Source organism: Piliocolobus tephrosceles, chromosome 19, assembly GCF_002776525.5.
Source record: "Piliocolobus tephrosceles isolate RC106 chromosome 19, ASM277652v3, whole genome shotgun sequence".
In the NCBI taxonomy this organism is placed as follows: domain Eukaryota; kingdom Metazoa; phylum Chordata; class Mammalia; order Primates; family Cercopithecidae; genus Piliocolobus; species Piliocolobus tephrosceles.
Genome location: NC_045452.1, coordinates 24,470,867 through 24,486,593, shown reverse-complemented (window position 1 = coordinate 24,486,593; position 15,727 = coordinate 24,470,867). Strand labels below are relative to the sequence as shown.

The 15,727-nt window shown below is 48.9% G+C and overlaps 1 protein-coding gene across 1 annotated transcript in view; it reads left to right on the top strand.

Annotated features, from left to right (window-relative positions):
• The window catches only part of POLDIP3 (DNA polymerase delta interacting protein 3), a 31,362-nt gene that overhangs the window by 4,873 nt on the left and 10,762 nt on the right, over window positions 1–15,727 (top strand). Inside the window, exons 2-6 of the mRNA XM_023221834.2 lie at window positions 6,117–6,507; window positions 7,211–7,297; window positions 9,498–9,593; window positions 12,953–13,132; window positions 13,698–13,775. Of these exons, the coding sequence (XP_023077602.2) occupies window positions 6,117–6,507; window positions 7,211–7,297; window positions 9,498–9,593; window positions 12,953–13,132; window positions 13,698–13,775 (832 nt within the window). The remainder of the gene's footprint in view (window positions 1–6,116; window positions 6,508–7,210; window positions 7,298–9,497; window positions 9,594–12,952; window positions 13,133–13,697; window positions 13,776–15,727) is intronic.

Sequence of the window (15,727 nt, the reverse complement as noted above, 5' to 3'; positions counted from 1 at the left end):
CTCCTGCCTCAGCCTCCTGAGTAGCTGGGACTACAGGCGCCCGCCACTACGCCTGGCTAATTTTTTTTTTTTTTTTTATGTATTTTTAGTAGAAACAGGTTTTCACCGTGTTAGCCAGGATGGTCTCGATCTCCTGACCTCGTGATCCGCCCACCTCGGCTTCCCAAAGTGCTGGGGTTATAGGCGTGAGGCACCCTCCTGGCCTTTTCTTTGTGTTTCTAAAACACCTAATTCAGAGTTTTGACCCTCAGTCATAGTTAGAATTAAGCTGTTTTCTCTCTATAAAAATGACCTAAACACATACATCCCCTAACCCAGAAGTTTTTTTTGTTTGTTTGTTTGTTTTAAGACTGAGTCTTGCGCTGTGGCCCAGACTGGAGTGCAGTGGTGCGGTCTTGGCTCACAGCAACCTCCGCCTCCCGTAACCCAGAGGATTTGAAACCCGTGGGTTAAAATCTACTTTATAATAATCCAGGGCCCCACTTCATGGGCCTGAATCCTTTCGACTGGACATCTGTCCTGAGCGGGCTGTAGCCCTGCCCTCCCCAGACAGAGCCAGGAGGGTGAGATATTCCTATAGCCCAGACAGACCCTCCCTGCTGGTCATCACATGTATGCCAGGTTCCCGTTGGGGATATAGGGGAGAGAATTTGGGGTCCAGGGAGTGTTTGCCTTCTCACCTGCCAGCAGCACTCTTGCCAGGACCTCGCGGAATACCTGCTGAAGGCCTGGAAGCAGTTGCAGAGCTGTAGTTTCAGTGCGATGGAGGTGGGGCGTTACGAGACTCACTCAAAACCTCCCTCCTTCCCCCTCCCAAACATTTACTGAGGATAAAAGTGCAGGATGTGTTTTGGGAATGTCAGTAGTCACTACAGTGGGGAGTGAGGCCGCAGCCATAAGCTAGAGCCAGACCTGAGGCTCCCCCCAGGGGTTGGGCTTTGTTAAGGAGCCCTCAGCAGTTCTAGAAGCGGAAGGATAACATAATTGAGTCTATGTTTTAGAGACCTACCCCTAGCAGGAGTGTTGATTTGAAAAATTTCCGATGACTAATGCCTGCCTGAAACCAGTACGGCTGCCTGCTGGGATGAATAGCTGTCTTTTCATGCAGGAAGAGCAGCTGTGATTATAAGAAGCCTGAACACTGAAGCCCCCTCAAGCTGTTCACGAAAGAAGTTGAAAGCACTGGTGGAACCAGGGAACTGAGTGCATCAGATTGAGGGGAAATAGCTTACTCCCTCCCACCGTGAGGAGCTCCTAGTACATCCTCAACTACCGTTATCTCCCACCCACAAATGTGCCTGTTAGGCTGTTCAAATAGATAAAAATGCCAGCACAAAGCATCTTGGTGGTCCTCCCTGCCAGGCAGGCACTGCGCTGTGTGAGTTCTCAGTGCGTGCACTGCCCGCTTGCCTCGCTGCTTGTGCTCACCCTTTGGTCACTAGAGAGTGCTCCGTATCCCTGGGCATGACCGGAGTCCTAATATTTCTTCATCCTGGGGACAGTGTTCATCCTTCCTTTATATATGTGTAAATTTTTAAGGGTTTAACAACATATTGAAACTGAATTACCAGACACTAATAATAAGGAAGATTGTTTCTTTTTGTTTTGGTGGTGGTTTTTTGTTTTTGTTTTTCGTTTGTTTGTTTTTGTTTGTTTTGTTTTGATTTTTGAGACAGGGTCTTGTTCTGCCACCCAGACTAGAGTCCAGTGGCGTGATCTTGGCTCACTGCAGCCTGGACCTCCTGGGCTTAGTTGATCCTCCTGCCTCGGCCTCCTGAGTAGCTGTGACTACAGGTGTGCATCAACACTTGCAGCTAATTTTTTTGTATCTTTTGTAGAGACAGGGTTTTGCCATGTTGCCCAGGCTGGTCTTGAACACCTGGGCTCAAGCGATCTGTCTGCCTCGGCTTCCCAAAGTGTCAGGATTACAGGCATGAGCTACTGCTCCCGGCCTTTTTTATTTTTTAAAGTTTTTTCTTAACTCTTCCAGTTCTGATGTTTACTTTTAACCCATGCTTATTTAATTGATGCTTGAACCAGGCACAGTGAAGTTCAAACCCATTCCTCACCCCGTAGTAGCTCTTGGGATAGTTAATCTCCTTGGTTCTGAGTTTCCTCATTGATAGAATGTGAACAATAACCTGATTCACGGGGTTGTAACATTTAAAGGATGTCTAAAGCTGAGCATGGTGGCTCCAGACTTAGAAGGCTGAGGCAGGAGGTCAAGGCTGAAGTAAGCTGTGATCACTGCACTCCAGCCTGGGCAACAGAATGAGATTCTGTCCTTTCAAATTTTTTAAAATATATTTTTGAGGCAGGGTCTTGCTCTGTTGCCCAGCCTGGAGGACAGTATCACGATCCTGGCTCACGGCATAATTGCAATTGGGGGCTCAAGTGATTTTCCTGTTTCAGCCTCTGGAGTAGCTGAGACTACAGACTCATGCTGCCATGCCCAGATAATTTTCTGCTTTCATTTTTATTATTTATTCATTTTTTTTTTTTGAGACGGAGTCTCGCTCTGTCACCCAGGCTGGAGTACAGTGGTGCGATTTTGGTTCACTGCAAGCGCCGCCACCTGGGTTCACACCATTCTCCTGCCTCAGCCTCCCAAGTAGCTGGGACTACAGGCACCCGCCACCGCGCCCAGCTAATTTTTTTTTAGTATTTTTAGTAGAGGCGGGGTTTCACCATGTTAGCCAGGATGGTCTCAATCTCCTGACCGCATGATCTGCCCACCTCAGCCTCCCAAAGTGCTAGGATTACAAGTGTGAGCCACCACACCCGGCCCTCTGCTTTCATTTTTATAGAGATGGAGTCTCACTTTGTTGCCCAGGCTGGTCCTGAACTCCTGGGCTCAAGCCGTCGTCCTGCCTCAGCCTTCCAAAGTGCTGAGATTATAGGTGTGAGCCACCATGCCCAGGGAGTCCGGCTATGTTGCCCATGCAGTTCTTGATCTCCTGGGCTCAAGCCATCCTCCTACTTTGACCTCCCAAAGTGCTGAGATTACAGGCATGAGCCACTGTGCCCAGACTTGTCTCTCAAAAAAAAAAAAGTCTGTGCCAAAAATTGTCAACCTGTAGTGAGTAATACTCAAAAGTTTTCATTGATCGTGTCCTTTATTTTTTTGGAAACGGAGTCTTGCTCTGTTGCCCAGGCTGGAGTGCAGCGGTGTGATCTTGACTTACTGTAACCTCCATCACCTGGGTTCAGGCGATTCTCCTGCCTCAGCCTTCCGAGTAGCTGGGATTACAGGTGCGTGCCACCACATCTGGCTAATTTTTGCATTTTTAGTAGAGACGGGGTTTCACCGTATTGGCCAGGCTGGTCTTGAACACCTGACCTCAAGTGATCCACCTGCCTTGGCCTCCCAAAGTGCTGGGATTAACAGCTGTGAGTCACTGCACCTGGCCTAGCTGCAGGTTTCTGAGGTTACCCCAAAGGATAGCCCCAGTTTGTTCATGACTTTGCAGGCCATGGAACACAAAGCCTAGGATAGCCCAGTCCTAGGGAGGGTGGATGTCATCTACCACATACAACCATTTCTTTCTAATCGTGCATGCCGGCCCCCTGAACACCGCCTTCCTTTGGCCCTGCTTTCTCTAGTGCCTCCATCTCCCAGAGTCCTCACATTAAAAAATAGGGCAGGGATGGGCAAGTAAACCTTAAGCCTTATCCGATTAATTGTATAAATGACCCTTCTATCCAGAACCCACTGGAAAATCTTTAAATCTTAATTTGCCACTTTCCAAAGAGAAAAATGATGGCGTGCATCACTGCCTGTTTTAGTCCATGTAGGCTGCTGTAAGAAAATACCATAAGCAGGGTAGCTTATAGAAAACAGAAACTGCCGGGCGCAGTGGCTCACTCCTGTAATCCCAGCACTTTGGGAGGCCAAGATGGGCAGATCACAAGATCAGGAGATCGAGACCATCCTGGCTAACACGATGAAACCCCGTCTCTACTAAAAATATGAGAAATTAGCTGGGCGAGGTGGCGGGCGCCTGTAGTCCCAGCTACTCAGGAGGCTGAGGCAGGAGAATGGCGTGAACCTGGAAGGCGGAGCTTGCAGTGAGCCGAGATGGCGCCACCACACTCCAGCCTGGGCAACAAAGCGAGAGGAGTCTCAGAAAAAAAAGAAAACACACACACACACACACAAAAACAGAAACTTCCTTCTCACAGAGAGTCTGGGACGTCCAGGATCGGAATGCTGGCAGATTCCAGGTCTGATGAGGGCCTGCCTGCTTCCTGGCTCTAGATGGTCTTTTTGCTGAGTCCTCACGTGGTGGAAGGGGCCAGGGAGCTTTCTGGGGCTTCTTCCTCATAAAGGGCACTAATCCCATTCATGAAGTCTCTGTCCTCATGACTTAATCACTTCCCAAAGGCCCCCATCTCCTACCACCATCACGTTGCAGATTAGGTTTCAACAGAGGAATTTTGGGGGGACACAGATGTTCAGTCTGTATTGCCGCCTTAGGTCTGGTACTGGCATATTGGAGACAGTGGGTGTTTTTCCATTATTTGAGGTATAACAAGATGAAGGTCCAGGTTTGCTTTTATTGGTACCAGGTAGGCTCACCTTTGGCTACACTTCTGGTATTTATTAGCAAAGGAACCGACAGCCAGTCTCACTCCAACCACTTGAACGCAGCAATGGGAGAGTGTCAGTGACTGGCCCAGTATGAGAGATGCCTCCTGGGAGGTCTGGGCAGTGAAGTGGGAGGCAGTATAGGAACTCGTTTATGTAGCAGTTTACCCTCTAACACCAGGTCAGAGATCCTCAACATGGCTCTTCTCCAGAATCACCCATGGAGTTAAAAATGCAGATGGCCAGGCTTCCCCCCAGATTTTGGATTCAGTATCTAGGGTGGGATCTGGATAGCTCTGTATTTAAGAAGCGCCACTGGAGTTTCCGACACTCAGCCAGGGCTTGATGCTGCTTAGGAGGTGCTGGGCCCTGCAAAAGGAATGAACCCCGTTCTCCTCCCCCAGCACCACCCAGCTAGGGAGAGAAAGAAGGAAACAAGCATGTGTAATAATAGGCACAGAGGAGAGTTGGTCTGGAGAAATCAGGGAGGATTTTCCAAAGAGCACACCTTGACATAGGAGTCCCCAGGTGGGGCTTTTGCCACAGGAGTGGCCGTTGATGGTAGCTACTGGAGAGAGGCCTGAGAGTGGCAGGTGACAGAAGCAGCCCAAAGACCTTGGGGAGGATCTCCAGTGCTGTACTGGGGAGGGCCTTCTGTTCACTTTCAAGCCATTGTAGGCCAACAGAGGAACCCAAGAAAGAGACCAGGGCCTGTTTATGGAGTTTCGTTCATTTCCAATTAAAAATATATATTTTATTTTAAATTCAGGAAGTGCATGTACATGTTTGTTCCATGGATTATATTGCATACTGGTGAGGATTAGGCTTCTGGTGTACCCATTACTCATAGTGAACCCTGAACCCATCATTTCCAATTTCAGTGGTTTCTGTATTTGATATTTTTGCTATTGCAACTTTATCTTTCTTTCCTACCAAGTCTTTATGTTTTGTGTTTTCCTCTAGCTCTAGGCCAGACCCACAGGTTTGCTCTCTTGGTCCTAGCCGAGTAGATGGTGTCTGCCTTCCTTAAAGACACTCTTTGTTAGTCATTGAGCCTCTCCAAACCTACTTCTCCCACTGTAAAGTGGGCATAGGAAGTACTTCTCAGGGTGCTGAGAGGGCTGAGTGAGAACCTGGATGGGGATGGGCCTTGGAAACTAAAGTTACTCTTCGGATGAGTGGGATTATATTTGATGGATGTTTATTTTATTTGACTGGCATTGTTGGGAAGTTATTGTCCATGTTGGTGTCTCAAGACAAGTGGTCTAGGAAGCAAAACAGTCTTAACTAGTGATAAAACTTGCCAGCCCCTCCCTCTTAATTTTGCTTGAAATGCAAAGTTAAAAGCCGTCATGAAACCAGGAAAGGAGTCATCATGTAGGCATAATTATTTATTCAAGCACAGGCAAGGAGCTGCTTTCTGATTCTCCAGGACCTCCTCTGTCCCCAGTGTTACCACAGTTCCACTTTCATAGACTGTTGTTGATATCCAGATCCACTTAATATTGATTGCAATTTATATTTACAGGCTTAATGCCAGACCAGGAGTTGGAGGTGTCCGATCTCGAGTTGGGATCCAACAAGGCCTTCTCAGCCAGTCAACACGCACAGCCACTTTCCAGCAGAGATTTGATGCCCGGCAAAAGATTGGCCTCTCAGATGCCCGGCTCAAACTGGGAGTCAAGGATGCCCGGGAGAAGCTTTTGCAGAAAGATGCCCGATTTCGGATCAAAGGGAAAGTGCAGGATGCCAGAGAGATGTTGAACTCTCGCAAGCAGCAGACCACGGCGCCCCAGAAGCCCCGCCAGGTCGCTGATGCCCGGGAGAAGATTAGCTTGAAGAGGAGTTCCCCTGCTGCCTTCATAAACCCACCCATTGGGACAGTGACCCCCGCTCTGAAACTCACCAAAACCATCCAGGTAAGTTGTGGCTTTTGTCATGAATTCCCAGAAAGCTAGTAACAAAGGTAGATTTAGAGGCAAGGTGCCAGGAGTGATTGGGCAAAACTGTCCTCTCAAGTGTTGGTATAGCACTTTGCTCCTTACAGAGGCTGTCAGTACGTTATAGCCAAGGAACTATACAAGGAAGGAAAGGTATTATCTCAGTTCTGTATAAAAGAAAGAGGAGGCCCATAGAAATTTAGTGACTTTCCCAAGTGAGATACTGGTGGAAGAAAGAGAGAGGAAAGGACAAAAGATTTATTGAGCACATGCCATGTGGCAAGCACTTAACATACATGATCTTACAGTCCTCACTCCACCCCCAGGCCCAGTGGGATTTGGCCCCGAGTCCAGGGCACTGGCCACCCTTCACAGCTGCCACCACAGAGGGAAAGGAAACAATGTCATTTAACCTTCATAGCAGCTTTTGTAATAGGAACAGCAGCGGCCGCAGCAAACATTTACTGAGCCAAGTCCGTTAAGCCCTACATGTGCATTACCGTGTGGTCTCTGGGTTGATGATTCTTCTTTTACTTCCTGCTGTGGGGGATAAGGCCCTCTGTAGTGCCTTTTACCAAAGACCAAAGCTGCATGCGCACCATGTATCAAGTTCAGTAACCCCCTCCTTCTAGAGATGCATATGGACCCTGTGGGGTGGATTCTGACCACTGAATGTTTCCAGGTTCCACAGCAGAAAGCCATGGCACCACTTCATCCCCATCCTGCTGGAATGAGAATCAATGTTGTCAATAACCACCAGGCCAAACAGGTAGAGTGAGAGAGAGAGAGTGTGTGTGTGACATAGTGAACATGTAGGCGTGCACATGTTTTGATGAGGCCTACTTGGGTGCATGGACTGAGACTTGCTCCCAAGGTTCCCAGTTGGTAGTATTGGAGGCAGGGTTACAGTGAACTTTTTGCAATTTAAAGAAGAAACTTTTTTTTTTGAAACGGAGTCTCGGTATGTCGCCAGGCTGGAGTGCAGTGGTGTAATCTCGGCTCACTACAACCTCTGCCTCCCAGGTTCAATTGATCCTCCTGCCTCAGCCTCCTGAGTATCTGGGACTACAGGCGTGCACCACCACACCAAGCTAATTTTTGTATTTTTAGTAGAGATGGGGTTTCACTATGCTCGCCAGGCTGGTCTCAATCTCTTGACCTTGTGATCTGCCCACCTCAGCTTCCCAAAGTGCTGGGATTACAGGCGTAAGCCACTGCACCCAGCCAAGAAGCGACTTCTTAATAGATTCTTAATAGAGGAAGGGAGGCATAGGGGGCAGAGAGGCTAATAAAGTTTTTTTTTGTTGTTGTTAATTTTTTTAAAATAAAAGTTCTATGTGCTTAATATAGAAAACTTGCCAAAAAGTCCCTCAAGTTCCTATTCTCCAAAGCCAATCACTGATGAAATTTTGCCATAGTTCCTTACATGTCCCGTCCCCCGCCCCCGCCTTTTTTTTTTTCTTCTTCCTTTTTTTGGAGACAGGGTCTCACTCTGTCCCCCAGGGTGGAGTGCAGTGGTGCAGTCATGGCTCAATGCAGCCTTGACTTTCTGGGCTCAAATGATCCTCCCACCTCAGCCTCCTGAGTAGCTGGGATCACAGGTGTATACCACCACATCTGGCTAATTTTTGTAGAGGTAGAGTCTTGCCATGTTGCCCAGGCTGGTCTCCAACTCCTGGGTTCAGTCGATCCTCCTGCCTCGGCCTCCCAAAGTGCTGGGGTTACAGGCACAGGTGTGAGCCACCATGCCCAGCCTGTTTTTTTGTTTTTTGTTTTTTTGAGACGGAGTTTCGCTCTTGTTGCCCAGGCTGGAGTGCAGTGGCGCAATCTCAGCTCACCACAACCTCCACCTCCCGGGTTCAAGTGATTCTGCCTCAGCCTCCCAAGTAGCTGGGATTCCAGGCATGCGCCACCATGCCTGGCTAATTTTGTATTTTTAGTAGAGATGGGGTTTCTCCACGTTGGTCAGGCTGGTCTCAAACTCCTGACCTCAGGTAATCTGCCCACCTTGGCCTCCCAGAGTGCTGGGATTACAGGTGTGAGCCACCGTGCCCAGCCGCAGTCTGTTTTTTACTTAACTCATAGTTGTGGTTGTGGTTATATTCTTTTTGTTTGTTTGTTTGTTTTTTGAGGCCGAGTCTTGCTCTGTCACCCAGGCTAGGATGCAGTGGCGCCATCTCAGCTCACTGCAAGCTCTGCCTCCCAGGTTCACACCATTCTCCTGCCTCAGCCTCCTGAGTAGCTGGGACTACAGGCACCCACCACCGCGCCCGGCTAATTTTTTTTTTTTTTGTATTTTTAGTAGAGACGGGGTTTCACCGTGTTAGCCAGGATGGTCTCAATCTCCTGACCTCGTGATCCGCTCTCCTTGGCCTCCCAAAGTGCTGGGATTACAGGCGTGAGCCACTGCGCCCAGCCATGGTTATATTCTTACCCAATTTTCTATCATTCTTTTTTCACTTTGTAACTCAAGCATTTTTCTGCAACATTTCACATTTACTGTAAACGTTTTAGTAATTGCAAAATCCATATAGTTGGCATTCCAGTTTTATGTAAACCATTTTCCTGTCATTTTCACTGTTAGAAATCCTTCTGCCATGAACATCTTTGTAGATAAAGTTCTTTCTAGGGTTTGGATTTATTTCAGTAGGTCATATTAACAAGGATGGACTTTCCAAGCCAAAGGATATAAAGGAACATTTTAGGCACTCTTCGTAGATACTGCCCACTGGGAAAAAGGGACTTCTGATGTATCTGGAAGTTGTAGGACTTTCACTGGGCCCTGTTGACAGGGAGTTAGCCTGTCAGGACTTGGGCCCCAGTCTTTCCAGGCACCATCACCCCTGTGCCCACTTCTACTTTGATCCCTTTCTCTCTCCAGCAGCCATTTCCTTGCCATGCCTGTTCTAGATGTCTGTTGAGGGCATACATGCCACATTTGCTTATATTTCTTTATGTTATATTCTCAGAATTTATATGACCTGGATGAAGATGATGATGGTATAGCTTCTGTTCCTACTAAACAGATGAAGTTTGCAGCCTCCGGCGGCTTTCTCCACCACATGGTATGGCATTTCATGTTTTCTTACGCTGCGTGTCTGATCAGACAGGTGGGAGAGGTTGTGGTGAATAGAGCCTGTTTTTTTTTTTGTTTTTTTGAGACGAAGTCTTGCTTTTGTCCCCAAGGCTGCTGGAGTACAGTGGCATGATCTCGGCTTACTACAACCTCCGCCTCCTGGGTTCAAGCTATTCTCCTGCCTCAGCCTCCCTAGTAGCTGGGATTACAAGCGCCTGCCACCATGCCCAGCTAATTTTTGTATTTTTAGTAGAGATGAGGTTTCACCATGTTGGCCAGGCTGGTCTCGAACTCCTGACCTCAAGTGATCCACCCGCCTCAGCTTCCCAAAGTACTGGGATTACAGGCGTCAGCCACTGCGCCCTGTGTGAATAGAGTCTTTCAATGCAGAAATATTTCTTCCTTTGGGCCATAAGATTTTCAGAGCTGGAGTTAGCCCAACCCCTTAGTTTTATAAATGCTGAGACACTGGGGTGCCTCCTGATTTGTTCAAGGTCCCACAGCAAGTGAAGTGCAGGGCTGCAGCTCCCAGGTGCTGTGTTTGAGACACTGTAGGGAAAATGTGAGTGATCCCACAGTGGGGAGTCTGTGTTCTTTCCTTGGTGGCTGGCCATTCTGCATGCTCTGTGACCCTCTGTGGTCAGCAGCTCCGGCGCTGCTCTTGGAGTCTGGATTCCCTTGGTTGCCGTTAACAGGAATACATCTCACCTGATCTGTGGGCTCTGCCAGGTGCAGCCTGCATGCAGGGAAAGCTTGCTGGGCTAGAGTGTTGATCAGACATCATGCAGAGAAGGAAAGAAAACAGCATCTGGGAGCATCAGAGAGGTCCATGCTGCTCAGCTCAGTAGTACAGCCAAGTGTCAGACAGGGAGGCCAGTGGGCTGCCCAGGTGGGTCCTTATGGCAGACACCTCTTTTGTTTTTCCTTCACAAGCTCAAAGAGTCAGTTTTGGTTACTGTCTCGAGTATGTGGACCAGACTCCTGGTTAGTAATTAAGAGAAACATGGGCTGAGCGCGGTGGCTCACATATGTAATCCCAGCACTTTGGGAGGCAGAGGTGGGCAGACCATGAGGTCAGGAGATAAGACCATCCTGGCTAACACGGTGAAACCCCATCTACTAAAAAACACAAAAAAATTATCCGGGCATGGTGGTGGGCACCTGTAGTCCCAGCTACTCGGAAGGCTGAGGCAGGAGAATGGCGTGAACCTGGGAGGCAGACCTTGCAGTGAGCCGAGATCATGCCACAGCACTCTAGCCTGGGTGGCAGAGCGAGACTCCATCTGGAAAAAAAAAAAAAGAGAGAAACATGAGTGCGGTGGCTCACGCTTGTAATCCGAGCACTTTGGGAGGCCGAGTTGGGCAGATTACCCGAGGTTAGGAGTTCGAGACCAGCCTGGCAACATGGTGAAACGCTGTCTCTACTAAAAATACAAAAATTAGCTGGACGTGGTGCCGCGTGCCTGTAATCCCAGCTACTCGGGAGGCTGAGGCAGGAGAATTGTTTGAACCCTGAGATGGAGGTTGCAGTGAGCCAAGATTGCACCACTGCACTCCAGCCTGGGTGACAGGGTGAGACTCCGTCTCAAAAAAAAAAAAAGAAAAGAGAGATACGTCGTGAAGCTGAATGATGCCAGTTTGTTTCTTTACAAAGGGACCAGGCCTTTCCAGTAATTAGACTGCTCAAGTCTGCTATCAAGGGAACTATCACCTTGCTCAGTGAGTCTCTATCCCTATTTGATACCCTAATTGAATAAATGCAATATTTATACCAATGCGTTTTGTACCCTGTGAGATGGGTACTGTTGATTACCCTCGTTTATGGATGAGGAAGCAGGCATGGAGAGGTAAAATAAGCCTGTTCAACATCACCCAGTTGATGAGAAGCAATGGATCTAGGTTAGGAACGGAGCCTGAGCAGTCTGGTTCTCAGGGCCCTGTGTGTAGTCACTGTGCTGTCCTGGCTCTGGAGACTCAGAAAGCCGCTTGAGGAATGTGGAATCCAGCCTGGGGATGACACTGCTTCACCCAGACTTGGAGAAGCATGGTGAACTGCCCCTGCCCATGCTCTGATCTGCCTTTCTGGCTGCTGCGTTCCTCCCTTCTCCCTGGGTCAGTGCCTTTAAACACTGCCCTCAATCAGCAGGGTTCCTGTTACTTCTGCTTTATGTGCCTTTTTCCTCAGACACATTAATATAGGGGAGTTTTGTTTCCAAGCGACCATATCCAGATAAGGGGGCTATTTTTGGTGATCTGCACTGCCGAATGCCCGCGTGTCCCTGACTGTCCAGGAGCTGATGAGGCCAAGGCTGTGTATGGTTCCTCTGGATGGCCAGAAGAGGAACCAGAAAGCTGAGTTCTGGGCCTTCTTAAGCGTGGTGATCAGCACACTGTGATAGAAGCATATCTGGGAATGAACTTGGCCTCAACCTTTTGGCCTTTTAATTTTTTTTTTTTTTTTTTAAGCAAAAGCAGCTTTATTAAGAAAACAAAGGAATGGGCTGGGCGCGGTGGCTCAAGCCTGTAATCCCAGCACTTTGGGAGGCCGAGACGGGCGGATCACGAGGTCAGGAGATCGAGACCATCCTGGCTAACCCGGTGAAACCCCGTCTCTACTAAAAAATACAAAAAACTAGCCGGGCGAGGTAGCGGGCGCCTGTAGTCCCAGCTACTCCGGAGGCTGAGGCAGGAGAATGGCGTAAACCTGGGAGGCGGAGCTTGCAGTGAGCTGAGATCCGGCCACTGCACTCCAGCCCGGGAGACAGAGCCAGACTCCGTCTCAAAAAAAAAAAAAAAAAAAAGAAGACAAAGGAATAAAATCGTGGCTACTCCATAGGCAGAGCGGCTCTTTTACAGTTTTTTTAGAGATGAGGTTTCACTGTGTTACCCAGGTTGGTCTTGAACTTCTGGCCTCAAGCAATCCTCTCACCTCAGCCTCCCAAAGTGCTGGGATGACAGGTGTGATCCACTATGCCTGGCCGAGCTTTTGGCCTTCTGACCAGCCTCATATTGTAGAATTTTTAGGAAGTCTAAGTGGTATGGGTGAGGCTGTGGCTCCTAGGTAATTTTCCAGGTCAGGGCTCTATGAAAGCTTCCTGCCAAGAGCTTCTAGCACTAGAGTGGCTTCTGTGAGTCCGCGCTCAGGCTGTGTTTTTTTTTCGTTCCCCTGCCCCTTCACTATGGGATGTCACTAGCAGCTGGCAGCTTTTTTGGCTCCAGACCTCTAATAGAATTGGAGAGCTGGGAGGCGTAGAGGGTTCATGCTCTCAGCAAGTTGTCAGCCCTTTGGGGCTTCTTCAGAACATTCCAGGTCTGGCTTCTCAGATTCTTTTCTGTCTCTTTGTTTAGGCTGGGCTAAGTAGTTCCAAGCTTTCCATGTCCAAGGCCCTCCCTCTTACCAAAGTGGTTCAGAATGACGCGTACACAGCTCCTGCTCTCCCTTCCTCTGTTCGAACAAAAGCCTTGACCAACATGTCCCGGACACTGGTGAACAAGGAAGAACCCCCCAAAGAGCTGCCACCTGCTGAGGTGAGGTGACGGTGGTGACCACAGCAGTTAGGGTCGGGAGGGCTGTATGCTTAGATGTATCTCATTGTGTCCTCACAATGCTTTTGTGAGGTGGGCATTGCCACCCCCATTCTACAGATGAGCAAACCAAGACCTAGGGACTCTTACTCTCGAAGACCTTGCAGGCTACTGGGGACGGCAGACCTGCTGAGAGGGTACGGTGTCTGGTGATATGTTAGACTCTCCCAGAAGAAAGCTGTTAGGAGTGCTGAGGACAGAGCATCTCATTCCAGTTGGGAAATCTGGGAAAAAGGGCTCTTTTAGCTGAGTGGGTCTGGAAGCATGAGCAGCCTTCCAGGTAGAGGCTCAGGGTCTGAGAGGCTTGCGTATTTGGGAGATGGAAAAGGGTCCATGCTTTTAGCATAGAGTGGTGGGGGGTGTAGTGGACACTGAAGTTCAGGGGGCCCAGCTGTGGTAACTCTCCATGGAGCTCTCCTCTGGGCCTTCCTAGTCACGTGCCCAGAGGAATGTCTGTTGTGGGAATGCTTATCAGCTATCCTTCTGGTAATGCTCTTGTCTGTGGCAGCCTGTTCTCAGCCCATTGGAAGGCACCAAGATGACTGTGAATAATCTGCACCCTCGGGTCACTGAGGAGGACATTGTTGTAAGTACTGTGACCTACCAAACATTTAAATCTCAAACCGCCTCTGTGGCAAATGTCTCTTAAGACCCACCCTTAGGTTTAATGACTGCTAGGACTCAACCAGACTCAGCATATAGTCATGCTCAGGGCTGAGACTAATGACAGCAAAAGGATGCAGAGCAAATGGCTCATGGGGTGAAGTCGGGGGGAAACCAGGCACAAGCCTCCAGAAGCCCCTCCCAGCAGAGTTGCACAGGGTGCTGGGTGCAACTCGCAGCAAGTTGTGACAACACATGTGACACCAGGGAATTTCATTAGAGACTCGGTGCCCAAAGGTTTTACTGGGGACTGGTCACTTCGGCATTCTTTGTGTAGCACGTACCAAAATTCCAGACTCCCAGAAGGAAAGCACCTGTTGAGCAGAAACCATGTTGTTTGCACAGTCCAGGCACAGTGAACTGTGGGGTGGAAGGAGCCCTCCTGAGTTCCGAGTTTCCAGATGCCAGCCAAGGGCCACCCCTGGAATTGGGCCTTTCAAACAGTAGCAGTCAGCCCAGCTGCTTCACTCTTCTGCATAGCTTCTAACCAAGGCCAGGTGCCTGGCCTGAATCTCAGAGTCAGGGGATATCTGTGATGTAATGGGTCTAAATGGGATCCTTTAGTCCCACTGGGCGATATCCAGTAGTTGTGTTTTCCTGTGAGTCTTTGGAACTTTCTGTGTCCTTTGGAGGTTTTACAAGATGATTCCAAAGTGAAAGAGGTGAGATGGACTGGTGCTATCCACCTTCCTGGTCCATCCTGTCCCACCCATGGCAGTCACGGGCAAAACCTGTCAAGTGCCTGTGAGTGGGGTTCTGGATGCAGCTAGGACTTCTTTTCAACATCATTTTCATTCAGGCACCCAAAAGAGCCATTAGTTTAGAAATCCAGGCATCCTTTGAACTGTCAGATCACAAAATGAATACAGTTGGAGAATCCAGCCTCTCCCTGCAGTTAAGTCCCAGACTAACAGACTGCACTGGTCACTACATTTGTTAAAATCTTTCTGTTTTGTTTGGTTTTGTTTTGTTTGGTTTTTGAGATAGAGTCTCACTGTCACCTAAGCTAGAGTATAATGGTGTGATCTCAGCTCACTGCAACTTCTGCCTCCCAGGCTCAAGTAATTTTCCTGCCTCAGCCTCCCGAGTAACTGGGATTAGAGGTGCCTGCCACTACGCCTGGTTAATTTTTGTATTATTAGTAGAGACAGGGTTTCATCATGTTGGCCAGGGTGGTCTTGAACTCCTGACCTCAAATGATCCGCCTGCCTCGGGTTTTTTTTTGTTTTGGTTTGGTTTTTTGTTTTGTTTTTTAACACAAGTCTTGGCCGGGCGCGGTGGCTCAAGCCTGTAATCCCAGCACTTTGGGAGGCCGAGGTGGGCGGATCACAAGGTCAGGAGATCGAGACCATCCTGGCTAACACGGTGAAACCCCGTCTCTACTAAAAAAATACAAAAAAACTAGCCGGGCGAGGTGGCGGGCGCCTGTAGTCCCAGCTACTCGGGAGGCTGAGGCAGGAGAATGGTGTGAACCCGGGAGGCAGAGCTTGCAGTGAGCTGAGATCTGGCCACTGCACTCCAGCTTGGGCGACAGAGCGAGACTCCGTCTCAAAAAAAAAAAAAAAAAGACGAGTCTTGCTCTGTTGCCCAGGCTGGAGTGCAGTGGTGCGATCTTGGCTCACTGCAACTTCCGCCTCCTGGGTTCAAGCAATTCTCATGCCTCAGCCTCCCTGGTAGCTGGGATTGCAGGCGCGTACCACCACACCCGGCTAATTTTTGTATTTTTCAGTAGAAATGGGGTTTCACCATGTTGGCTATGCTGGTCTTGAACTCCTGACCTCATGATCTGCCTGCCTTGGCCTCCCAAAGTGCTGGTATTACAGGCGTGAGCCACTGTGCCCCGCTGAGGTTAAATCTTTTTTTTTTTTTTTTTTT